This window comes from Coenobita brevimanus, chromosome 61 (assembly GCF_032717465.1).
Source record: "Coenobita brevimanus isolate Jiangsu-jjx chromosome 61, ASM3271746v2, whole genome shotgun sequence".
NCBI lineage: Eukaryota > Metazoa > Arthropoda > Malacostraca > Decapoda > Coenobitidae > Coenobita > Coenobita brevimanus.
In genome coordinates, this window is record NC_137014.1 from 1,414,403 (window position 1) to 1,441,622 (window position 27,220).

At 42.8% G+C, this 27,220-nt stretch overlaps 1 protein-coding gene across 1 annotated transcript; it reads left to right on the forward strand.

The window, feature by feature from the left end:
- The first annotated feature begins 2,515 nt into the window (after positions 1–2,515).
- On the forward strand, positions 2,516–16,343 carry LOC145403595 (ADAMTS-like protein 4). Its single transcript, XM_080275272.1, has 13 exons — positions 2,516–2,643; positions 3,252–3,456; positions 5,361–5,527; positions 5,719–5,899; positions 6,411–6,626; positions 7,703–7,832; positions 9,019–9,172; positions 9,878–10,048; positions 10,959–11,184; positions 11,463–11,653; positions 12,066–12,204; positions 13,112–13,207; positions 15,191–16,343. Exons 1-13 carry the CDS (start codon positions 2,641–2,643, stop codon positions 15,298–15,300), a joined length of 1,989 nt encoding a protein of 662 aa, XP_080131398.1. The 5' UTR covers positions 2,516–2,640; the 3' UTR covers positions 15,301–16,343.
- Positions 16,344–27,220: the final 10,877 nt, after the last annotated feature.

The window sequence follows — 27,220 nt, forward strand, 5'->3', positions numbered from 1 at the left end:
ATTCATGCATGTGGTAACAACACTAACAGTTGATTGCTAAGATGGAAAGTGTTTCTCTCTCTGTCTCATATATATATATATATATATATATATATATATATATATATATATATATATATATATATATATATATATATATATATATATGCGTGTGTGTGTGTGTTATTTTTTTTATTTTTTTTATTTTTATTTTTTTTCAGGTGCCCTAACTTTTTCAGCAATGAAGGGTTCCACTTAAACTATGTCAATTCTTTTACTAGATAATATGGGCCGAAAGAACTACGTACAAGAAACCATTCCACTCCCATCCTTCGCTGTATAGATGTTTCAAGTCTATCAAAACATTTCACCACTTCAAACTTCCCTGCATTCATCGCCACACCATGTTGTTAATCATTTCCTCTTTCCATAAATCTCTTTGTATTTATGATTTACAGCAGCAGCGTGTTGCAGATGACGATGGGGAGTTTGAAATATACACGCATGGTAGACAGAGTGCTATATACGTTGCAGTGGAAGAATGAAGGTGTGCGATGTGCTTTCCAGGTGCATCGGATGGTGATGGAGCGGTTGCAACAGCGGGGGCGAAGCCGGGGGGGCAGCTGGGGGGAGTGGTCGCATTGGACACCCTGCTCCCGATCTTGTGGGGGCGGCGTCTCCATCCAGTCCCGCGAGTGTCTCAACAACCCCAGGTCAGTCTTAACAACCTCCTTTCATAAATCTTAGGTCGGAGTGCTGTGGAACCAAAATTGTCCCATCCACCTGTATGACCCGTCCCACCAAAACCATATACAGTTACTTCATGGCATCCTGGATAGTATCTGAAGTCTGAATTTCATCCTGTCGTTTCATGAAGTGTATACAAGTGCCCCGGCGTCTCATGAATTTCAGTACAGTGTCTCATGAACTTCACACTTCATTCAGGACTGTACTTCACATTCATCTGACATCTGGTAAATATTGCAGAACATAGGATGAGATGGAAAGCCTTTGCAAGTTCACTAAGATTTGGATAATGTAGATTTATATTTATCTAAAAGGAGTTCAGTCATTCATTCACATAATTGATGGATGAACCCGTACACACACATATATATATATATATATATATATATATATATATATATATATATATATATATATATATATATATATATATATATGATTTTAAAAGAAGAAATTAATATTTTTCATCTTCGACTGAGTGTATTTTAATGTGTGTGTGTGTGTGTGTGTGTGTTTAATTTTTTCATTATTTTTACTCCCCTCTCCACCCACTTTCGTAACTGGTATTGTTATCAAGAAGGCAGATTGTGTGTGTGTGTGTGTGTTAAACTAGGTTCCAGTTTTGTGCCATTCAGGGTGAGCGTTGACAAGTTAGACAGTCTCATAAAAAACACAGCGCACTTACAACCAATTTCAGCTTTTCACAGCAGCCTTTATTTTCTTTCTTTCTTTTTTTTTCTTTATTTATTTGTTTTTTGTTTACTGAAAGCACAATATAACCAAAGCAGAGACTGTGCTATGCTCGTTAGTAGAGGCAACATTTCTGTAATAACGACTCGATGTGTTGTCAGAGAGACAAGACAAAATCATCTTCACTGATTTCTGCAGTCTGAGTATACAGTCGCTAGATATTTCAGTCATTTATATATTATTTTGCTTTAAAGTTCCTCAGTGTAATAATATAATAAAGCATAGAAATATAACCAAAAACAATGGCTAATAACCCTGCATTTTTTATTATTCAGTTATGTGAGATACCAGAACAAAAGGAGAAGCATCATTTAGGGTCAGTGTTATCATAGCTTGGATAACGATAATGATCTTAAGTCTAGGGTAGTGTTAGGGTTTGTGAGGCGATGGTTCCATGATGATGTTGTTCTTCAGGCAGGGACATGGGAGAACCAGAAGGAGAACCACAGCGTACAGCAGTAATGGCAGCCGCTGTGTCGGCCTCTACAAGCGCTTCCAGCTTTGTAATACACAGGTAAGGGGCAACCACTCTTCCTGTATAATGCAGTCCACAGACCAGACAGTTGTGGCAGTGTAATACAGAGGTTTATCAGACAGCCTTGATGGTGTTTTATACAGGTGCGTCAGACAGCCATGATGGTGTATTATACGGGTGCATCAACCGAAATGATGCATTATACAGGTACAACAAAGAACGTTTTAGATCTAGGTAAATACAGTCAGTCTTAAATGGGTGTGGGTATAGGTGTAGGATGGTGTGTTCTGTGGGTGTGAGCTAGTGTAATCTCTGGTGTTGCAGGCGTGTGGGCCAGGCTACACAGACTTCCGGAGAGAACAGTGCGCATCCTTCAACAAGACACCTTTCAACAGACGCTTCTACACCTGGGAGCCTTACTACGACAGTAAGTCTTGTGATTACACTTCTGATTGATTATTAGTGAACTACAAAAGTATAAGGATTCATTTAGCCCTCAGTTATAAAGAATGACTGTACCATCTTGTCTTTGACCCCTTGCTATACCTCCTTCCACAGCACCGGATTCCTGTGCCCTCAACTGCCGTGCTGTGGGCCTCAGCTTCTATGCCACACTTAACCAAACCGTGATAGATGGCACTCCCTGTGGCCTCCCCAACACCAACCAATTGTGTGTGGCCGGACGCTGTATGGTGAGTCTGGATTGATCTACTTAAATGTCTACCTACCCACCTACCTACTTACCTATCTGTCTGCCATTTTGCCATTGTTTGGTACTCTCTGAAGTCTCATCAACACCGGTGTGGCCGAAGACTGTAGGGTAAGTTGGTTCAGACTGACAGCTTTAGCTATGTGTTTATCTTTATGACTAATATATCTATAGTGTTTTTTGGTAATGGGTGGTTTAGTTCTTCATAAAAACAAAATGCCTATACGTACCAAGAGAGACTAAAGGCCGTTTGGAAAGATGTGTAAGAACATTTATCGGTAATCATCACCAAAATTTTAAAGTTCACCCAATCTATCAATTATTATATTCTTGCCACATTGTTCATACAGCCAAGTCATATATGGAAATGTGAGAGACTGCCACGCAGTTTGTCTCTTAAGCCCCGCCCCTATTCAACCACCACCGGGAGAGTGGGTGACGAGGGGCGGGGCCACACATCAGGAAGGGGAGGGGCTAAAGAGGCAAGTTGCATGGAGATGAGTATAGGCAGTGGGATGAGATGGGGTTCCGGAGGAGTGAGGGTGTGAAGTGCAATGCAAGGTAACATACAAGCTACTGTATATTTCCCAGGCAGTGGGTTGTGATGGGGTGCTGGGGTCAGGCTTGCAGTTTGACTCATGCGGCAAGTGTGGGGGAGACAACAGCAGCTGCAGGGTGATATCTGGCATATTCTCCAGAGTGACGATGCCATATGGTTATAACGCCATCGCCACACTACCCGCTGGTGCTGCCAACATCACCATCCACCATATCAACCCCTCGGCCAACTTTCTCGGTGGGTGGTTTGCTTCTGCTGTTATTATGGCAACGTATCCCTAGGCACTCAGTTTTTGGCGGTGGCAAGTTTTGGAGGGGTTTCTGATAACTTTCCTGGCGAGTGCAAGGGTAAAGGTCCATGTTTTTTCTTGGGGGGAACAGTCTTGCAGACATCTGGCCTTTGGTTCCTTCTTCCATGCATAAAAAAAAAAAAAGGTACAGGATTTCTTTAAAACTTGCCAAGAGAATTTCACCAAAATGCTGTTGCTAGGGAAATGCTGCAGGGAAAAAAAAAATCATGTGACACCACCTTATCACTCAACCTCTCGCCAGTCTCTCACTCTGCCCACTACACAATTATAACGTACTCCTAGGCACCATATCCTTGGGTACGTGGGAGATTGTCTGTCAAGTATTCGTCAACACTGAATTTTTCACTCCTTATACTTCTTTATATTCGTATATATTAATATATTATCAGTAAGGAGGATCAACTAGGGAGCGTCCCCATGATAAGGCAGCCACGCAAAATGGCAACTATTTTCTGTTTTTCCTGAGTGAATTAACCTTCCATGGATGTATTCAGGTCCTGGTCAGTAATAGTTTCACAAGTGACCTTAACCTGCCAGTGGCTGGAGCCAGATTCATAACTTTACCTCCCCAGACCGACCAAGCCACATACTCGTACATGTTTCTTTGACTAAGTGTAATTCATTTTCCACTGCTAAATCTGAGAAATGTCGGGTTGAAATGTATTGTTTTTAGGGAAATATCTCCGTCATATAACGCAAAACTTGTCTGCTACCTTACCTTATTCTTGTAGTCTCGCCCCCAGGCCCACTCCAGTATAAGTGTGTGTGTGTGTGTGTGTGTGTGTGTGTGTGTGTGTGTGTGTGTGTGTGTGTGTGTGGTTACATGGAACCTTTCTGCCGTCTTTACCTTCATCTGTTTGTCTGTTTGTCAAGCCATCAGGTTTACAGTAGTTTCATATGCATTGATACACCTGTATGCATATATTTATAAACTGTGAATGTAGAGTGAGTGAATGTATTAACAGTAAGCATATAATGAGCTGCAGGGTGTTTCTCTTCTAATATCATTCCCTTATTCTCTTGTTCTCTTAGTCTTGTTACTAGACCTGCTGTAGTTATATTTTCTTACGTCCTGGTGTGTTGGAAGTTAAGATATTTCCGTTTCATCCAGATTTAGTAAAGCACTGCACACAATATTGAATGATGTGATTTATGTTTCAGCCAGGAGGTGACAGATCGACAACCACATAAAATTATGTCTCGTATATTAAAGATTATTCCTTTTTGTCTGTGCTTAACTTGATTGTGTGATCACAGAAATATCCATAAAATAATTGCATTCACTCAAAACACTATCCATGTTTTAACTGTAGCTCACTCACTCATTACTAGGGGGAACATAATCTTGCATGACCAGTCTCACGATCAGCAGTATGCTTTGTCACATCTTTCTTCTCAAACACTCTGAAAGGACCATAAGTTTTGTTACTTGCTTTCATTTCTATTCATTTATTAGAAGTTAGCGTAGGATTCAGGTTGTATAATTTTTGGCGTGATTAGTTATAGAACATATGGAACATTGTATACCAGTTAATCGTAGTCTCTGTATGTGAATAAACTTACAGTTACGTTATAGTAAGATCACACAGCTGAACCTTCAACATATTTTTACCTGCCCTATGCACACTCGACACTGTTCGGTTTAATGTGATGATGATGAAGGATTGAAGCTGTGTACCATTTATAATTTTCTTTCTGTACTTCCCACATACATTTCCAGTTATTTAAAAATCACAACCGCATGTCAGCAATTATTTAGTATTATGTTGCCGTTACTGACCTAACAACCAGAGAATTACCTTTTGTCCCGTTTGCTTCACTTCTCTTGCAGCACTTCGTCAGCAAGGAGGCGAGTTCTTCTTAAATGGGAACTGGGCAGCTAACGTATCTGGCTATTATCAGTCTGCAGGGACCACCTTCATTTACCAGCGACCAGACCCATTCCAGGGAGACAAGGTCATGGCTGTAGGACCTCTTCACTACCCCGTCGATGTCCTGGTATGCAGAATATGAATTTCTTCTTGATTTAAATCAGTGTGTTGATATATGTAGCAGTGTAGCAGTAAATGTTTTGCTTTTTTTTAATACATATCGTAAACAGTTGTCAGGTTTCTCGTCATATCGTCTGTCTTATCCTGTCTGCACCACAAGCAACCTAACACCTGCCTCTGTCCTGTCCTCTGGTGCAGCTGTTCTATCAGTCAACCAACCCAGGCATCAAGTATGAGTACCGCCTGCCCATGACGCCCTCGTCCTCCCAGCGGCTGATGTCCGCCATGACCTCAGCGGCGCCCCAGCACTCCACAAGACCCGCCAATCCACTCAATCCACTGGTGCCGGGAGGACCTGCATCAAGAAACACACCCACAGGTAGGCAGCACAGCCATTACAAAATCCCTGTTTCAGCCAAAAATCCGACCACTCAAAAAATCGAACTTAAGTGAATCTGAATTCGACTTTAGGGCTAGCAGACTTGGGTAGATTTTGATTCCCTCTTCTCTCTTCGTCAAGTAGTACAGTGTAGGACCTGGATGTAACAATGACTATTTTAAATCATTTTTTACTGGATGATTGGAACTTGGCAAAATGTATTGTTCGCTAAAATGACCCTCGTGTATTCGCCAGTCAAAAAATTTAAACCGTTTTCCGTTTTGCTTCCAGTTGTATCTTTAACTCACAGTACGATGATATTTGGGGGGTAATTTATTCGTGATGTGTATAGACAGTGATGATGAATGTACGAAAAGCCTGTGGTAGTGAAGGCGTCAAGCATGAATCAGAAAGAGAGGTGTGCCATTTAAGTTGTATGATTAGTGTTATTAATACGAACCATCATAGACAATTTTTTTCATACATATTTTTCCTTTTTTTGGCCATGCAGGTCCGGTGAATGACGCTCGCTCCTTCAATGGCCACGAGAACAACTATTACCCCTCCTGGAGAAGGGAAGAAAGTATAGAAGAGAAGGAGAAAAGGAGGAAAGAGAGGAAAGAAAAAAAGAGTGAGCATGCCTCCAAGAACGGAAGGAAAGGACATAAAAAGAGGTTCGAGTGGAAGGTGGTTGGGTTCACTAGCTGCTCTGAGACGTGTGGTGGAGGTAAGGAAAATGTTGTTAGTTTTAGTAGCTGTGTTGATACTTGTGGTTGTGGGAAGTAATGTCTCTCTGTGTCTGGTTATGTGGAAGGTCGTTGGTTTTAATAGCTCCTCTGAGACGTGTAATTGCTCTCTGTCTGTCTCTTTGTGTGGAAGGTCGTTAGTTTTCATTGCTATTCTGAGACATGTAGGGGATGTATGTAATTTTCTTCTGTCAATACGAGTGGACGGTGGTTGGTTTCAGTAGCTGCTCTGAAACTTGTGGTGCAGATGAGAAATTTCTGCAGCTGTCTGTGTGTTAATCTTTCCATCTCGCGTTTAGTTTATGTGTGCTTGGTTTCAGTAGCTGTTGTGAGATTTGGAGCGGAAGCAGGACATGTCTTTCTGTGTATAGGTCTGTTCATCTATCAGTCTATCTGTTTATCTGCATACCTTCCAACCTACCTACCTGCCTCCTTATCTACCTACCTACCTACCTAATTACCTCTCAATCTGTTTTTATCATGTATTCAGCTGTGTATCTGTGTATTTCTCCATGGGTTCACCAGCTGTTCAAAGACGTGTGCCGAGAGTAAGAAGTGTCTCATTACCCGCCAGACAGTGTTGAACCAGCTGTCTCTGTCCCACCATAGTTAGCCTCAATAGAGATTAGTGTTGAAGGTACGGATTATCCCACTATCTTTATATCTCTGTATATTTTCACTTTATTTTTCTTTGTCTGTCTCTCCAGTTGATTATTTAAGAAGCTGCTCAGACGCTTACAGAGACGGTATTAAATAGTTCTTTTCCTATATTATTGCATGTCAGACTGCTGATTCTCTCTCTCTCTCTCTCTCTCTCTCTCTCTCTCTCTCTCTCTCTCTCTCTCTCTCTCTCTCTCTCTCTCTCATATATGGATGCAGTGTATTATGTTTCTTTATTTTACCTGCCTTAAAAACGTTGTCACAGAGGAGAACATCGTCATTTAGCCTTTTTGACGTTATGGACGCCCTTAGGTAAATCTTTCACCTTCATTTAAGAGACATGGCAGAAGGGGTTAAGCTAGATGGACCCCCCCCCCACCCTCAATATCTCCGGCAGGGACGCAGACGACGCGGGTGGTGTGTGTGAAGAGGAAGCGAGGGACTGATGCGCCGACGAGATATTGTCACCAGCTTCCTCGTCCCGCCCAAGAGACAGTTCGATGCAACCTGCGCCCCTGTCCCCCCGAGTGAGTCACACACACACACACACACACACACACACACACACACACACACACACACACACACACACACACACACACATTTTGAGAGTAATGTGTCGGTCAGAGTCATAGGGCAAAGTCATATTTTCGGTCCTTACACACACACACACACACACACACACACACACACACACACACACACACCGCTCGCTGGTGCAGTGGTAACGTTCTCGCTTGCCAACTGGTGGACGGGAGTTCGCGCCTTGCTCAGGTTGCGAAAAGTTTCACTGACGAAGTGGGTGGTTACTGTCCCCCTTGAGCAAGGGGACGGGTGTGTGCGTGTGTGAAGGTCACAGCCTTGCCCTTAGATCGGACTATATGAGCTCTCAGCTCCCTTCCGGGAGGGTAAAAGCTGACGATCACGACCATCAAGTGATCCTGACCGACCCGGTGAATTACACACAATTTTGAAAGTAATTTGTCGAAGGTCAAGGTCATAGGGCAAAGTCATATTCTCGGTCCTTATAGCAGTTAGTGGGCGCGGGTGTTGCTCTCTCCGAATGCTCCTCCTTCTGTGTACATGGTTTCTGAATGACGTAATATTACCGTATGTTTTTAGTGGTTGATCTTTCAGTTACAAGAAATAAAGTTGCAATTATTATTCCCTATCTATTTTTATCATTTATTTATGTACTTATTTATTGCTCTAAAGTTTTCAAGGAGGTTTCATCTCTTAAATAATGACGGATTAGTTACTGTTTTCATATGACGTTTCTATGGCCACCGCGATTCATACAAATACTGTTTTAAAGTTTGATTTCACATTATGTCAGTTTTGTCCTCTGTTTTTGTGCAAGGAATGAGCACACTTCATAACGACCAAATTTAGCCTGTTGTACCGTAGTGGCTGTGTTTGTACCGTGTCACTGCTTTGCCGTGTGGGGTGCAAGGGAACAACATGGTGCCAGTGTGTGGGGGCAGCTGGAGAGGAATTCATTGTGGGAGCTGCACTGAGTGTCTAGTGGCCGATTGAGAGGGATGGGTCTTGTGAAACCACATTGATGTCTATTTGAAAGGTCAGATGGTTATTGTGGGAACTATATATTGAGGCCAGGTGGGTACGGTATTCTATAGGGTGTAGTGTGAGGGGCTAGGTTGGTTCAGCCACTTGATGTCAGTTGTTGTGATGTCATGTGATATCACTGGGCAGGTGGCAGCCCGAGGAGTGGGGTGTGTGCAGTGTGACGTGTGGTCTGGGCGTCCAGACCCGAGCCCTCACCTGCAAGGTGCGCCTCTCACCGGACAACTTTGTCACGCAGCCCGAGGGAGTCTGCCTTACCACACCCAACATCACCACGGCTCAGGTAACGACATATTATTTTATAGTTATATTGTTTTCTGTACAGACTGAAATGACGAACGTCAGATAGAAGCCGTAATATGCATTTGCCACGGGTAAGGGTTAATATCACTATCTAGTCAACTGGTGGGCACTGCATGTGATGTAAAGCCGCGCTGAGCCTGTCGGATAACACCACGCCTGATATGAGTATACATATGTCCCCTTGTATTTACTCATGAACACGACCAATAACACTGATAACTGTGAAGTCCGGATTAGCAACTTTTCTTGCCTTGGGGCTCACGTTAGGACGGCTGTGGATTCATCTGCTGTGCCCTCTCACATAAATGCATTGCAGTTTTCTATAGATACACTGAATACATCCCCTGGTGATCATATTCCATTGACTTTGATATGAAATTCATCTGGATCTCGCATATCGACAGAATGGTAAATTTACAAGTTACCTGATACTACAAATTACATGAGATTGGGAGAGGAAAATATTTAAGATGACTGGAGCTTAATATTCAGCATAAATTGAGAGATTGGTCTTTGATCGTAGGATATAAACTACGCATAGCCAGACCTGTTTTTGCAGTTTCTTTTGAATTGTGCAATAAAACTGACGCATCCAGAATGTCTGATACAAAGCTGCATAATATTTCCTTCTTAAATTAAGAGTATATATTTAAGGAAGTGTTGCAATTTTGGTGTGGGGGGTCAGGTGTGTGAGCGTCCAGCGTGTGATGCAGCGCCCGTGTGGAAAAGTGGAGAGTGGGGGGAATGCTCAGCCCAGTGCGGCCTTGGCACCAGACACCGCACCGTGACCTGTGTAGCGGCGCAAGGGAGAGTGTCCGATACGCTGTGTGACCCTCGTAACAAACCCAGCAATCAGGTACCGTCCCTTTCTCACACATACTGAGGTAGTGGTCCATGTGCTGGTGGAGAGTGAAAGCATTTGTACGTCTGTTGGTAGAACTGTATGTACAGTATATTCAGTGTGAAATTGAATATTTCGATTGTTTGTAGTTGAGTTTATTGGTAGGTGGGGACGCTCACCAGTGTAGTGTTGCTCTTGAGTGTCTGCCCTTTCCTCTCCTCCATCCTTCTTTCTTTCTGTCCTCTTCTGTCTTTCTTTCATTCTTTCCTCGTCCTTCTGCCTACGGGTGACTTTACACTCCCTCTTCTGTCTTTCTTTCCATCATTCTTTCCTCCTCCTTCTGCCTGTGGGTGATTCTACACTGAGTGACAAGCCAATTGGTTTCCTGTACAGCAGGAAACCCTTTACTACGCTGGGTGGTAACCATATAACCAAATTTTGGCGCCTGGTGGTTTAGTGGGTAATTACGGAGCTCCAGTCGGATTGAGCCGGTGAAGGTTTATATCCAAGGGATGGTTGGGGTTTATTGCTTACGTAATGCCATTCAGGGATGAGTGAGGCTGGCCACTTTCATCTTAAATGTCAGGACCAGCTTGCCTAGCCCCGGGCTCCTACGCTTCTCATGGGGCATCGTAGGATTGGATGATGAATGAATGTAGTTGAGTTCTAGGTGGTTCATTTTACTTAACATTGACTGCTCTCTTATTAATGTGTTCATCATGCAGTATCACCATCCCTATCATCGTAATACCATTTTTCACTAATATTTCGGGTGGGAAGGTTCCTGAAGCGGGAAAGGACAATGAAACATAGAACGTTGCATTGGTGGCGGCGTAAATTATTATGATTGCCCTGACTACCCTGGAAACTGTGAAATGTGTGCCATGGAAACCAGTAATGATGATAATGATGATGATGACCACAGGAGTTGTGTGATATGGGGTCCTGTGCCACGGATACCTGGTTCTTCTCGGCCTGGGAGGAAGGGTGCAGCGAGCAGTGCGGTGACGGTGTGCAGCGGCGGCGAGTCCACTGCTCCGGAGACGCCCTTGACAACCAGGTGACGGAGACCTCGTGCAACGCTGACCTCCAGCCCCCCACCACCAGGGTCTGCCACTCTGACCGAGGCTGTGGCGGCAAATGGTTTACAGGTCAGTTACGAACACGTTTGGTTCATGTTACGTAATTATGAGACAGAACTGACTACCGAATTTGTATGTAGTTTTCTCCTCATATGTTAAGTTCGTACAGTAATTTTATTAATCGTGCTTCATTGTCAGTTTCTTGGAGGTTTGTGATCTTGTACCCAAAGTGTGACGTTCTTTCACTAAAGGAATTAATATCACTGGTTCACTCCTCTGGTATAATGTGATACCAAACCATAGCACTTTGGTAGATAGACAAATAGATATGAGTGGTCCTGGTGTAGGTCCGTGGGGTGAGTGCAGTGCCGAGTGTGGTGCGGGTCAGCAGTCACGGCCGGTGGTGTGTGTGGTGTTCCGGGGCCGCTGGCGAGTGACCACCGACACCAGCCAGTGCAAAGGTCACCCGCGCCCAGACTCGACTCAGCCCTGCACCAGAACCTGCGGCTATCAGTGGTACACGTCAGAGTGGTCCCAGGTCAGCTACACCAACAGTCTTATCCATTGTCCAGGCATCTCGAAATGAACGGATATATAGATAGATAGATAGATATAGATATGTATATATAATATCATATTACACACTATTCCTTTTCATGTGCATTATATTTCAAACATTAGGATAATTATGTGTGATTTCCAGTATTTTATGTGATCTTAAAGAAGACTAACATTAGACACTGGAGTTGAGAGGTGTGGGTGGGAGATTAAACAATTGGTATGCCTATTTAACCAATTCTAGATCATGCCAAATAGTGCAGTTAACCGAAATTACCTTTTTCATGAGTATTAGATGTGGTGTACATTGACAGAACTGGCTTGATTCTTGTTCTTGTAGTGTTTAAGAACTGGCGTGGTCACCTGGATGTTCTGTGTTCTTTGGTGTACAGTGTTCAGTGTCGTGTGGTAGTGGGGTGCAGCGGCGTGAGGTGAAGTGTTTGGATGAGGCTCAGGTCCCCGCACTGGGCTGCACCTCCGCCACCAAACCAGACACCCGTCAGACCTGCAACACGCAATCCTGCCATCAGGGTAGGTTAACACTCACCTGTCTCTCTCTTTCTGTATATCCGACTGTATCAGTATGTTTATCTATCAGTCTATCTGCCTGTCTTTCTGTCAGTCTATATATCTATCCACCCATCCATCCATCCAGCTTTTTAACATGAACAGAGGAAGAAAAATAAAAAATAATTCCATTCGCGAGATTACAGGTGTCCACTGTTCTTTAAAAATCAATCTGTTCGTTAGTCCATCCATCTCTCATTCTGTCTATCTTTCAATCTGTCTAAACATTTTGTCACTTCTCATTATGATGAAATGTATGAATGATTTCACTTGATCTGCTCTTACGCATTTCTCGTGGTGCATGAACTTTATGAATTATTCTAACTAATATCAAGACTAGTTTTTCACCTGTAAGCGACATTTTACCTGAAAGATCAACATCATCTCTTTGTAGGCTTGGATCCTCTTGATTAAAAACTAACAATTTTGAACCTGTCAGCACTGAACCTTGAAAGCCTTTGATGTCTTCTCTTTTCTTCCTCTTCTTCGAGAATAATACGTAAAGAATTCAGAGTTCCAGAGAGTGGAATAAAAAGATAAATGTAACCTTATTTATTTCTGTTTCCTGGAATGTAAAAGCGATATTTATTTGCAATTCTGGGATTTTTTTTTTTTTTTTTTACTGAAGCAACACTGAATGGATTTAGCTGATCGGGTTTGTTCATATGGCGTAAAAAGGGCTGGAGGTAAAAGCAGACTTATGTATAATGTTTCGTGGTATTATATGTATATTTGTGTGTGTGTGTGTGTGTGTGTGTGTAACAGAGCAAACATATCAGAGCTCCCTTTTTTGCACATTTACTTTGCCATGTAGCCTAAGATCGCCTACTTCATGCCCTGGCTAAGAGTGTGTATGTTGTGATTGTAACAGAGCAAGCAGACCAGAGTGTGAATGTGGTCCCCAGCCCCAGCCGTGTGTCCCAGCGCCCTCCAGACCCTCCGCCAACCCTGGACAGGAAGCCTACAGGTAAACACTGATGCATTTCACTCACACTCTTCTTCTCAATGCTCTTTTCGCTGTTCTTCTCATCCCGCCTAATCCTCTAGCGTCAGCAGGATAGACGTGGCAAAAATGTCCATGTAAGAGAAAGTTTAGCATAATTTTTAGCCTTTTGACTTCTTGGATGTCCCCTTACCATAATTATATCATATGTTTCAAGAACATCCTGAGCAGCAAAAGGGTTATATGGGATAATTTGGAAGTCACTTTCAATTTAAATTTCTTCTTAGCTAATTTATTGGGTGTCCTGAGTGAAATTCCAACTTGTGTCTATAACAGGAGAAGGGATACTCCGTGTTATTCTCGTCCTTTTTCTGCCTGGATATCTCTCAGCTGAATTGTCAGGTGTCGTTCTGGATAAAATAGAAAAGTGTGTCCTCAGCAGCTTAGCGTTAGTTAGTAGCACTGAACATTTCTATATCCAAACACCGTTCACACACGTCATATTCGCACACATTCATGTTTACTGTTTATGTGTGCTTGACCATCCAGACACACACAACATAAGCATTACCTTTATCAGTACTATCACACAAGGGGCCTTACCCGTCCCCTTATTTGTATATGTGGGAAGACGTGAGGATGACTGTAATGATGGTGAAGTGATCTGCCTGTCGTATAGGATTTGGAGAGCCCGAATAGACATTAAAAAAAAAACATTGTGGACCCAAATGGATCCGATCAACGATGACTAAACCACAGTAGTCCAAAATTGACCCGAGTAGTGGTGTAGTGACAGAAGTGAACATGACTTTTAGATATGAATATAATAATGAGTTAAAGAAGGGACTTGTAGTGTCTTGAAGTGACCAAAACGATGACTAGATTATACTTTTCTCATCTGGTTTACTCAGGAAATAAAATATGGCGATTTCGACTTTTTCTGAAGGTTAGGCGAGATAATGGTGTTGTGGCTGTTGATTACGGGATCACAACACGGTACGCCGATGACGAACTCACTTGCTTATTATGAAGTTTGTATTCCCTTTAAAACTGTAGTGAAATGTACGATAAAAGTGAAGTATGCTGAAGACATTATGGTAATCAAGGACAAAATCAACTTCATACATACCCTACAGAGATACACCGAATGAAAGTTTTGTTGAGGAAGCCTGTGTGAGTGTCCACATGTTCATAGTATTGTGCATTACTACATTACCATCGTGACTCTACAACCACGACACATCCTACTTAATACAAGTACATAATAAAGGTGTACATATATAGATACAGTTTGGTAAAGCATAATAGATTTATATCACTTTGTTCCCTTTTGCTACTGTCATCTCTTCGTGCTGGCTTACTGTCTTCAAACACAACATGGCTTCAGGTATTGTACATAATCAGGTGTTCTAGGGATGAAAAATACTTTTCTGCTCATGTTTTAGCATCTTTCATATTTCATGTAGTAGTAGTAGTTGTAGTAGAAGTAGTAGTGGTAGTAGTAGTAGTAGTGTAACAACAGTTTGTCTGCCCGAGCAGACCTACCAAAGGCAGGCAAGCAATCTCCCCTGCAAGACTATCTCATGCAGTGAACCGATGTTCCCTTGCGGTGGGCAGCGTCTCGCCACAGCGAGGCGCGGGGAAGAGCATGGAGGTTTGGTTCCTGGATGGACGCCACATTTGCGTCTCCACCCAGTTAACAGACTCCATATCACCCCGTTATTTGGTTATATGGTTACCACACACCGTTGTAAATGGTTTCCTGGGTTACAAGAAACCATTTGACATTTCATTTGGTGCTGTTACCTTACGAAGAAGTAGACAGCACCATATCTAGTGAGTGGATGATGGTCGCCACCACCTACCACTTCCTACTTCAAGCAGTATTATGAAATCAAGTATAAATAATGTCGAAGTATCAGGCTATGATATTCTGTTACAAAATGATAGGGTATGAAAGTACGCGCACTGCATATAATAACGTGTGTTCCTGTTTGCCATTGCCAGGGTCTTGCATGGACCGGATGAAGAACTGCCACTTGGTGTACAAGGCTCGTCTGTGCCGCCTCAAGTACTACAGCAAACTGTGCTGCAAGACCTGCACCGTAAAGCAGTAGTTGGCGACTCCCTCTGGCGGGCACAAGTATACCTCGCCAAAGAACCCTCACGCACACCACTACGTCACAGCCTCAACTCTAAAACGTCTTTATCACCCATTTATTTATTTGATGAATAAATTAAACCTCCCGCAATCGCTTGAGTTGTAGGGAATATACTAGAGTTTACTTTGTTTTATAAACCCTGGTACTCAGCACTCGGCCCGCCAAGTCAAAAATCGTTAGTGGTGTGCAGAACGCTTCGACATATAAATAAGAGAGCTTTTATTTTGTACATAGATTTCTACATTATTTTGAATGGTAGGAATATCGTAGCTATTTGAACACTCTCTGTACATATTTATATATCAAAATTTATAAACCAGTGTATTGCTGTCCCTAGATTTGAACACTGAAGAGGTGAAACAGTATAATTTAAGGCTGACGACACCATCAAGTTGATCATGCATCAGCTATAAGAACATATGAGTCAGCCGCGTTATAGTTTTTATTGCGAGACTTCATTTTCTTCGCCTCCTGTGAGAAGTGTTTATACTGTATTGGTAAGAGTAGTGCACAGGTGACGCTCAGTACAGTGCACAGGTGAAGCTCTGGTCGTGGTGAGGTTCTGCCATGCCTCACAAAGGAATCCTGTTTAGTCGCACAAGTCCAGCAAGAATTTCATATTGCTTTGTCGTGGTTGCACACTTGCTTGGAGTGTTCACTGAGATGAAATACTATAAATTCACGACTGATCTTCATAATGCTATAGCTTTAATATGTTAGGTTATCTACCGAATAAGAAATAATTATAAGCGAGAGAAAACTGTTTACTTCTGCATCAAGGTGAAAATCCGACGCATTTTGGTCAGCTGCTAAACCATACATTATTTTGTACTTCATAGGGCAATATCATGGTACACAGATCTCGTGTTTGTGATCCTTTGCCTGTAGTGATAATATTTCGGAATGAACTTGCATTCTCAGTAAGCTTTAGTTACCGCTGTTTCAGGTGCCGAAGAAAGTGTTTTTAAGTGCACTACCTAACGCCGTGGATGGTTTTCGTGTCGTCTTTGTACACTTTGGCGTAGTGGAAACCGTGGAGATACACATTTTGAATTGCAGGTCCTCTTCTGACTCTTGGCCACTGTTAAGCTGTTGCAATGAGTGAGCAGCTAAGAAGTAGAACAGTGATGATAAGCTGAGCTGAGTCATTAAGCTGAGTGATGAGCTTAATAATTTCGCCGTGAGATCAGGCCATTACCTTAGTACAAAAGTTATTTTAATATACTTTTATAGGGAAAGTATTTGAGACATTATCTTTATTTCTACCGGAACCAGAAAAAAAAAATAATGTTTCTCTTCCCCTTGCTACTTAAAGTGGAAATGAGTAACGTCATCAGTAACTAGTGGGAGACAGATCGATAAATCATCCCAGAATAGGTACAAGCAGTCATTGTTCATAGAGATGCGTGAAAGTGACTGTAACATAAATAGATAAAGCCAGAGAATACGTAAAGGTACTGGAATAAAAATAAATAATAACGTGATAATTGCCATAGTCTCCCATCCGCGTAGTGAGATGAAGCTGATGTTGATATAAATGCCAAAGATAGTTAAGCAATGAAGGAAAGTCTTGATACATTGTTACTCCCCCAAGAATCTTTCACTAATGATACTCTGGAGGTGAAAATTAGGTGTTCCAGATGTCTATAAAACACACACACACACACACACACAGTAATTCTCCTTACCCATTTTTAAGACCAGATGAGTGTTTAGCGTCCAGCAATGCAGTTCGAGTCCCTTACAACACAAACCCCAAAATGTCCACAAAAAAATCAGGTCCACCTGTTACAGATTTTTCAATGAGTGGAGGACACCTGTAATATGGCGTAGTGGACTTTTTTTTTTTTTTTTTTTTTTCCTTTTCATCTGTTGGGGGGGGGGGGAATCACTTCTGTCATGGGCTGCCCGTCCACTTTGACCATATAGTTTTTTAAGGAGCTACATTTGGCCGGTTGTGATAATTGATGCTTGTTTTATGGATCAATTCTGGCCTTTGGTTCTTTCTTCCTTGCATTAAAATAAACATTAGACTGGGAGCTGAGGCGAGGCAGGGTGTGACAGTCACTTGTTTTACAGTGCGGGGTTCAGTGTGGCTTAAACAGGTGGCTTCAAGAAACAGCCTTACCAGTTTCCATAAGAGGCTTCCCACCGATATGTCTTCTCTGATACAGAAGGAAATTAATTGACTTAGACTGGATGCCAATGGTGTGTTGTGTAAAATATAGTGTAAGAGCCATTTCCAAAGTTAATGATGTGACAGGAAAGGAAGAGTGTGTAGAAATTTGGCATGGAAAAAAAATAAGAGCATGGAATAATTAGGTAAGGGTGCGTTTGGATAATGCGACCGCTTCTGGTGAGTGGCATGACAAGTAGAAACCATCACCACCTCGCCAGCAGAACCCATGTTTGTTTCTCTCTCCTTCACTGATACAGGATGGAAAACGGTGTAGAAATGTGGCTGGGAAAAAAATAAGGCCATCCAATAATTAGGTAAAAAGCGGGTCCGGATAATGAGACCCCTTCAGACGAGTAACACGACGAGCATCAGCCATCGCCATCTCGTCACCAACAGATGCCATGCCTGTGTTTGTGTCTGTCGCTGGCTCGGAATGAACTGGAGAGGAAGTATCATATGGTTAAACCCCTTAGGCACAACACACATCACCCAAGCTCACATATTTGGCACGAATTATAGCCTCTCACTGACAGAAGTTCAATAATTTCCTCACTAAAATCAACTTAGGTTTTGCTTTGCACAGTCCCATAGGTTACACACAAGAAGGGTTACGAAATCTTCCCCACCGTGAAGCATATTCTTGCAGACTGACAGCATGCGACGAAAGATAGCTTAGCACAACAGGAAGCGCTCCGTAAATAATGAGCTATGTATAAACATTGAATAGCAGTGTAGCAATAAGAGATGGCATTATATTTAGATATATATTAATGTAAAAATTGTAAATAAAGACTGGCTTCGATTATAGACTCTTCGTATATCCTTTTGTTTGGGTGTTTTCAATATCTGTATAATACACTTTTTATTTTAATATTCTGTTTACTGTAAAAATGTAGCTTTAAAGTAATGCATAATGTCAGCATATTTCAACTCCCATTACACTGCATGAAAATTATGGTTAGTCTGCTGCTCATGATGTTTGTGGCATTATCATAGCAACTGTATAGTGATTATTTTAGAACATATTTTTGAGAAGTGGAAGCACGTGCGCAACCAGGATTCTCTTCATTAGGGGGGGTGGTCCTGAATTTTGGTTATCATAATCCTTGAAGTACGTCTTCTTGAAAAATATTATTACTGGATCTAGATTAAAATAAAATGTGGCATGAAGCAAAATAAAGCAACTCTAGGTTAAAATAAAGTATACCTGGTGTTAAACAGTAAGTAAATCCACTCATCAATACCCGAATTAATAAAGATGAAATATAAATAGGTGACTAAATGGCTCCCTTCCCGTTCAACTTAAACTTTTAAATGGGAGGGGGAGAGCCAGATCCCGCCACCCCCCGGCTGAGTCCCTAAGTGTGAGTGAAAGTCTGAGGTTGAGCCCCATCTCAGAAAATGGGTTATAAGGAACAAACAGGTGGGACTAAGATGTTTGTCTCAATATATCGCTAACAATCTCCGCATGATGACTTAAGTTTGTATATGCCATGTGGAGAGAGAGAGAGAGAGAGAATTAACACTAAATCACGCAGACAGGAAGAACGGTGAGAACACTGTGAATATGGATGGTAAGTAGAATGGTAATATAATCAGTTTCGTAAACACCAATAACATATCTGTAGGACTTATTAAACTGCTGAAGAACACAGAATTAATTTTCCTAGCCTCATGAAGCTGATGTTGGAGCAAACTTCTGTTTTCCTCTTTTTAAACCGTAAGAACTCAGGCTGTTGAGTCGGAACTGAAGAAGAATTAGAAAAGATGTGAAAATGTTCCCTATATTAGTCTGTCATGGGTTAAACCAGAAAAAGTTGCAAACGATATTATTTCTCTCAGTGACAGGGGGAGTAGACATAACTGGAACGTATATGGCGAGGCAATTTATAATCCTTGCCGAAAAACACGTCAGGCCGAGGGCGAGAGGCAAGAAAAACTGTCAGCAATATTATCAGCTCGGGATAAACTTAATATTCGATGAGCCATCCCGATAAGCAGAGATGACAGGTAAATTGCATTATATTAGCGGAGCGGGGGGGACGAGGTCAACAATTAGCGGGCATTAATAGACCGTGGCAGAAGCAGGATAGTGTTTGATGAAGGGTTGGACAGTCTGGGTGACTTTAGGGACTGTATTTGGTTCACAGTGAAATACAACACAGCACGTCACACGAGGAGAAAACAGGAGGCTGCCCATATAGTCCAATTGTAGGAGGAATTCAAAAAATATGCGTTAGTCTAGTAACAGGAATTCAAAAAATAAATATATGATAGTCTAGTTGTAAGAGGAATTCAAAATTTAAATGTTCGTGATAAATTTGACGTGGCCGCAAAGATCACCTCACAGCACAACAGACTTCCCAAAGGTGCATCAGTTGATTTAACTGATTCAGCTAAACCATGATATTTTCCATTTATTTGTGCCAGCCACATAGGAGAGACGCTTACACTCTCTTCTGCCACCATTACATAACGCAGGGAGTGTGTGATTTGTTTTTCTCTACATTACCTCGAGGGATATGGCGGAGCGGCATGAAATATTTCCCGCAGTCATAATGAAAATATAAATTTGAAACGCTGGTGCCTAATAAGAATTTTTATGATCACACTGGCTTCCAATTATCATGCTGAATTTCGGTGTCCATGACTTTAAAATTGTAGACTCTAATATCCAATAACTGTCAAAATATTGCACAAGGGTTGCAAAGTGTTCATTTGAATAGTCGTAAAGAAGTCGGCGGGGCGTGGAATAGAAAGAGGGTGTGTGGTGGCGGTGAGTTAAGTGCTCGTTAGTGGAATATACGACACTGGTTCCTTGCCTCCTTTCCTCTCACCCACTGCTGTCACCCCACCTGCTCCCTGCCCCGCCACAGACAGTAGCAGTCCCACATTCCTTTCCCTGCTTGATGCTGCTGTCCCCCCACCTCTCCATCCGCACCCACAGTCCTGCGCGCCATCCAGTCAGGTAAGAGGAACTACTTTGATCAGCAAGACAAAAATAAAACGACACATCCACGGCTCTTTCCACAGAACTGCCAGACCCTGTTATTGTTACTAGGTGTTATGGTGAAGGCAATGGACCTAGCCAACCAAAACACACCCACATTCCTTTCAAATAAAATAAGTTGGTCAGCGTGGCACAACCCGCCCTCTGGTGTGTATTGCAGAAGGGAAATCACAACACACAGGGACCCTCACCGCACACACGGGACCCTCACAGCACACACGGAACCCTCACAGCACACACGGGACCCTCACAGCACACACGGGACCCCCACAGCACACACAGGACCCCCACAGCACACACAGGGACCCTCACAGCACACACGGGACCCTCACAGCACACACAGAACCCTCACAGCACACACAGGACCCCCACAGCACACACAGGGACCCTCACAGCACACACAGGGACCCTCACAGCACACACAGAACCCTCACAGCACACACAGAACCCTCACAGCACACACAGGACCCTCACAGCACACACAGGGACCCTCACAGCACACACAGGGACCCTCACAGCACACACAGGACCCCCACAGCACACACAGGACCCCCACAGCACACACAGGACCCCCACAGCACACACAGGGACCCTCACAGCACACACAGGGACCCTCACAGCACACACGGGACCCTCACAGCACACACGGGACCCTCACAGCACACACAGGGACCCTCACAGCACACACGGGACCCTCACAGCACACACGGAACCCTCACAGCACACACAGGGACCCTCACAGCACACACAGGGACCCTCACAGCACACACAGGGACCCTCACAGCACACACAGGACCCTCACAGCACACACGGAACCCTCACAGCACACACGGAACCCTCACAGCACACACAGGGACCCTCACAGCACACACGGAACCCTCACAGCACACACGGGACCCTCACAGCACACACAGGGACCCTCACAGCACACACGGAACCCTCACAGCACACACGGGACCCTCACAGCACACACGGGACCCTCACAGCACACACAGGGACCCTCACAGCACACACGGGACCCTCACAGCACACACAGGGACCCTCACAGCACACACGGGACCCCCACAGCACACACAGGGACCCTCACAGCACACACAGGGACCCTCACAGCACACACAGGGACCCTCACAGCACACACGGGACCCTCACAGCACACACAGGGACCCTCACAGCACACACAGGGACCCTCACAGCACACACAGGGACCCTCACAGCACACAGGGACCCTCACAGCATTGACCATAATAACGCCTGACGTCACATCTGCCATCACAATCCCAGGGTACACCTCTGTATGGGGGGGGGGTGGATTTGCAGTCAGGATTTCTCAGAGCTCTCACGTGATCTACGGTCGAGTCTCTCCCTCAGAAAGAAATCAATAAATCTTCTTTGGAAAGGTCAGTGGACTAGACACAATATTCAAACTTGCAAATATTGTGTTTTTACAGTTGGATAATGATTGGACATTCTCTTTATGTTCACCGTTTACTCTTTATATAACTTCATAATCCCAGAACTTAATGTGTCTGATATTCTGAACTAAAAAAAAAAAAGAAAGAAAGAAAGAAAGAAAAGAAAAAGGAAAAGAGTATGGCGCAGATTTACTCTCTTTTGACTTGGGGGGAGGGGGCTGTATGGACTCTAAGCTCTTTATCCTTATTTATCCTTTACTTATTTATTTATTTATTTATTTTATTTTATTTTTTGAAGGAAATGCCAACTACAAGTGGCCATTTAATAGTAACCACGAAAGCGTAGAATCAAACAGTAACCTTAAATAAGAAAATGGTAATAATTATTTCTTTTCGGAATCAGTACTGCCATAATGCGTACGTGTGTGTGTGTGTGTGTGTGTGTGTGTGTGTTGAACCACTTCCTACGTCCCTACGGGTGCCTGGTTCCGGTGGCATTTACAGCTGCGCGCGAATCGTAGTTAAAAATCTCTAAATTATTGTTCAGCAGTCCAGCCCCATTACTTCTCTCACAGTTTGGATTTTTCTCCTCCATGGCTGTGTTACGACCCATGGTATGTAATTTAGTTTTGTCCTGGTATATAATTTAGTTTTGTCCTGGTATATAATTTACTTTGTTCTGGTATATAATTTTGTTCAGAGGCCACGCTACTGCTCCTGGTGCTTAGGTAACGTATATACTCTCAAGGAACTCACTGGAACAAAGAAACACAAAGGAAAGCAAACATCAAGACCCGTATTCTCGTGGAAGCTCCCTAACACCTCTTCTATAGCTACTTATTCCTGGGTATACCTGGTTAATAGCCTTTTGTACGTTATTATGCAGAGTATGGTGACATGAAAATGATTTAAGTAACACAGAAGAGGACGGCAAGGTGTAATAAGTAAAATAACTCGCTAAGGAAAAAGTGCTAGGGATTTATGATCGAGAGTTTGTTGTAAATTTAATATGATTTCACAGGAAGGGCTAGACAAGGGAAGATTTGTTTATCATTCCTTTCCTTGATCGTCCTACAGAAAATAATTATAACTTGCAGTAATTTTCGTTTCATATTTATTGCTGAAGTAATTCACCGGGTCGGTCAGGATCACTTGATGGTCGTGATCGTCAGCTTTTACCCTCCCGGAAGGGAGCTGAGAGCTCATATAGTCCGATCTAAGGGCAAGGCTGTGACCTTCACACACGCACACACCCGTCCCCTTGCTCAAGGGGGGCAGTAACCACCCACTTCGTCAGTGAAACTTTTCGCAACCTGAGCGAGGCGCGAACTCCCGTCCACCAGTTGGCAAGCGAGAACGTTACCACTGCACCAGCGTGTGTGTGTGTGTGTGTGTGTGTGTGTGTGTGTGTTGCTTCTTTACGTCTGAACCCGAACATAAATCATGCTATCAGTTTCAGTCCAGTAATTCAGAAATACAGGGTGTCTCAGAAGTAATGCCCCGCCGGAAAGTCACCTGGGGATACCTTATGTGTGACGCAAACGGCTCAGTCACCTGGTGTTGGCGTAGGTGTGGGAATGGAAGTAGGAAATGAATAAATGATGCGGGATAGACACTGATAACTCTAAGTGAGCATAGAAAATAGATAGATAGGTAGGTAGGTAGACAGATAGATAGGTAGGTAGGTAGGTAGATAAATAGACGGATAGATGTTATACTGCCAAGCCAATTACGCTGTAGAATGAGTTAGGTTGTACAATATATAGTTTTTGCAGTGAAACATAGCAGCTGTGTTGTTTCGTAGTCATGTAACAGAGCTACCCGGCAGACAAATGTGACGCGCCCGGCTATATATGACCCTTTTTATTATCACGCGCGTTTTGTCTAAATATCTGAGCTTTCAAATTCGCTTTATAATGTGCTTTGAGGTCCTATATTCAATTTTCTATACTATATGCTCTCTGAAAGACGTGCATGGCATGGTGGTACTCGCGTGTGGGTAGGAAGCTTACTAACACCTCTTCCTTACCGATTTATTTCTGATTCTGCTCCCATTTCTTTCTTTTATTGTGTTATTCATGCAATCTATGCCAGTAATAAAAGAAAAATATGACCCCCCCCTCCAAAAAAACAAAAAAAACAAAGAGGATTTAATGGGTACTTCGGAAAATAAATCGCTAAGGAAGAGGTGCTAGGAAGCCTCCTTACCCTACGAGAGTACGGGCCTGGAGTGTGATATTAAAGGCGGTATTCTCGTGGACTTAGAATGCTCCCTAATACCTCATTCTTGGCGATTTATTTTGCATATTAACTTTAGCATTATCTTGTACGTTATTTATTTTGCCCGCGGTCGCGATAGAGGCGTGTGTGTGTGTGTGTGTGTGTGTGTGTGTGTGTGTGTGTGTGTGTGTGTGTGAGAGAGAGAGAGAGAGAGAGAGAGAGAGAGAGGAGGGGGGGGAAACCACACGTGAAATGACACCGTACAGAAAAGGCGATAATGCTTCACACGTGTTATTTTTACCTGGGCCGCCTCACTAAGACCAGGTAAGAATGTAATTAATTTCCCTACCTGAAGCTAATCAACTCAGGTAATACTCTTGGTGTTGTGTGTTACCTGAGTTGATTAAATGAACCGGAACTGGAAAATGAGCTGGATAAGCGGATGAGGTACTGTCATCATCCTCATACCTCTCTCTTTCTCTCTACTCTCTCTCTCTCTCTCTCTCTCTCTCTCTCTCTCTCTCTCTCTCTCTCTCTCTCTCTCTCTCTCACATCAGACTGGAAAAAATCGTGCATCATCATCACAATTTTTATTTCGTATATATAACTGCTATCTTATACACGTACCGAATCATATACTGCTCACCTGATATCAGTAAGTACGCCATTATTGCAGTAGTTGTGATCAGGAACATATTCTCTACACTGTCCTCAGCAAATTTCATTCAGTAGTTAAAACTCAGTCCCCCTATCACCACACCCAGTAAATATCATGCAATTCAGTTTCACATCCTGCAATCACCGTACCTAGTAAATATCATGCAACAGAGCGCCATGCCAATCCTGCAATCATCACACCCAGTAAATATCATGCAACAGGGCACTACATCACTCCCGCCACCACCACACGAGGTAAATATCATTCCGTGGTGCAACACCTCAATTTTCACACACATACGCAGTCTCTCTCAGGAAATCTCACAAGGAAAACAACTTGCCACATTAACCAGCCTCTTGACATCCCACGTAATATATTTTTCTCCCTGTAACAGGATTCTTTCTGGCCTTCACTGTCTTCGCGTCTTTCTTCACATTTATAACCCGTGCAAGACAATCCCGCAAGTTTAATGATTATAAAAAATGACAGAGAGAACCATTTTTTTGTTTATCACAGACTGAGCAGAGTAATAGCTATAAAAAATAAATAAATAAATGATCATGTTATCGTAATTCGGGTGAGCAGACGGTACAGGACTTCCGGAGAAATGACAAACTGAAAAGGTGGGACGAAAATGTGAAGTTGCGATACTGGAGACGAAAAATGCATTGAGGGAGGAAACGTGTGGCGAAAGGGGAATGTGTGTGTGTGTGTGTGTGTGTGTGCTAAGCTGAGAGAACACGCTGCATGACAGGACAGACGTGACTGGGACCAGGTATGAAAAGGACCATCAGCAAAATCCAAAAGTGAGTGTGAAGGTGAGAGCGTTGGGATGGGGAAGCAGGGCTGGGCTGGGCTGGGACGTGTGTGGGTGGGAAGAGAGGGCTGGGCTGGGACTGGGCTGGGCTGGGACGTGTGTGTGTGGGTGGGAAGAGAGGGCTGGGCTGGGACTGGGCTGGGCTGGGACGTGGTGGAGGCTAACATCCCTTACCAACATAATTTTTACTCGTCCTTTGAAGCATCTGACAACCTTTCAGATATTATTTCACGCCGGAGACTTACTACGTGAGATGGGAGCAGTCTCACAGATTAAAGATTTGTCTAGTAGCTAACTTACGTCTCTCTCTCTCTCTCTCTCTCTCTCTCTCTCTCTCTCTCTCTCTCTCTCTCTCTCTCTCTCAAAATATCGAACGAAAAGCCAGATCCGATTTTTTATATATTTTTTGCACATGTAAGTGAAACAGCTCTACACTTTTTCTGCCTTACCCCTTAATAATAATAAAATAATAAAAATAATAATAATAATAATAATAATAATAATAATAATAATAATAATACCATGGTAGGACCTGGCGATATTTATAAATGTTTACATAAAAAATAAAGGGCTTTCTCTACTTACGTCAACTCTCATTAGGTAACATTTTTCATTCTTTTTGTATTTATTCTAACATTATAAAGTTTTTCATACAGGTAACTGGAAGGAAATGGAAATGTATAATATGAAAGAGGTTCCTCATCATGGATAAACCACTGGATGACAAATGAAAGGAAAGACTGAGAGGGAGAGGTAAAGGTGACAGAGGTGAGCGGGAGGGAGCTGAAAGACACACGAATTCATTTAAGAGCTGCGGAAAGTGAGTGAGGAGGTGTTCTGATGAAGTAGACGAAAAGGTACAAGAAGGAAGAATGAAGGGATGAATGAAATAATGACAGCAAGGTAAGTTTACTATGTACTGTTTATCTAGCAAAGGTGAGGCTAGATGGAGTGGAAGGGGATGTATAGAAAGCAAATATGAGTGGCTGAGCGTGTTGTGAGAGAATTATGGCTTAGCTAGAAGAGGGATGCAAATATTAACATAAATTGTAGAGGAGGACGAAGGCGAAACATGGGGATGAGGGTGCTCGTAAATAAAGAGAGAGAGAGAGAGACAAAAAAGAAAAAGTTACAGCGGAAAGAGTACGAAAGACATGAGACAAGCGAAAGTATATATGTTAACAAGTTGTAATATTTAACATTAAAAAGATGGCAATTTCTGAGCTGATATACACCATTAAAATAAAGTGAGTGAAGTTAGATGTACAGTAACTTCAATAATGGCTGCCAGGATTATAGATGAAGTAAGTCGTATGGTTTACTAGGATTACGGAAGGCTCTGATACAAATCTTTTAATTTCCAGTCCGCTCCCTTACTTGCCTGTCCGTTCATTTGTGCCCTCGTATTATGAACTATTTCTGAACAATAAGCTGTCGTTGGACCATTAATAATTTACCCACTGTCACCTTACGTCACTCTAATCTACAAATTTTAAGCTACGTGTGTAATTTCTCAGCGATTTAGTAAGACTTGGCTGCTTCAAAGATACCCCCACCTTCTCCCCTCTCCCAAGCGAGC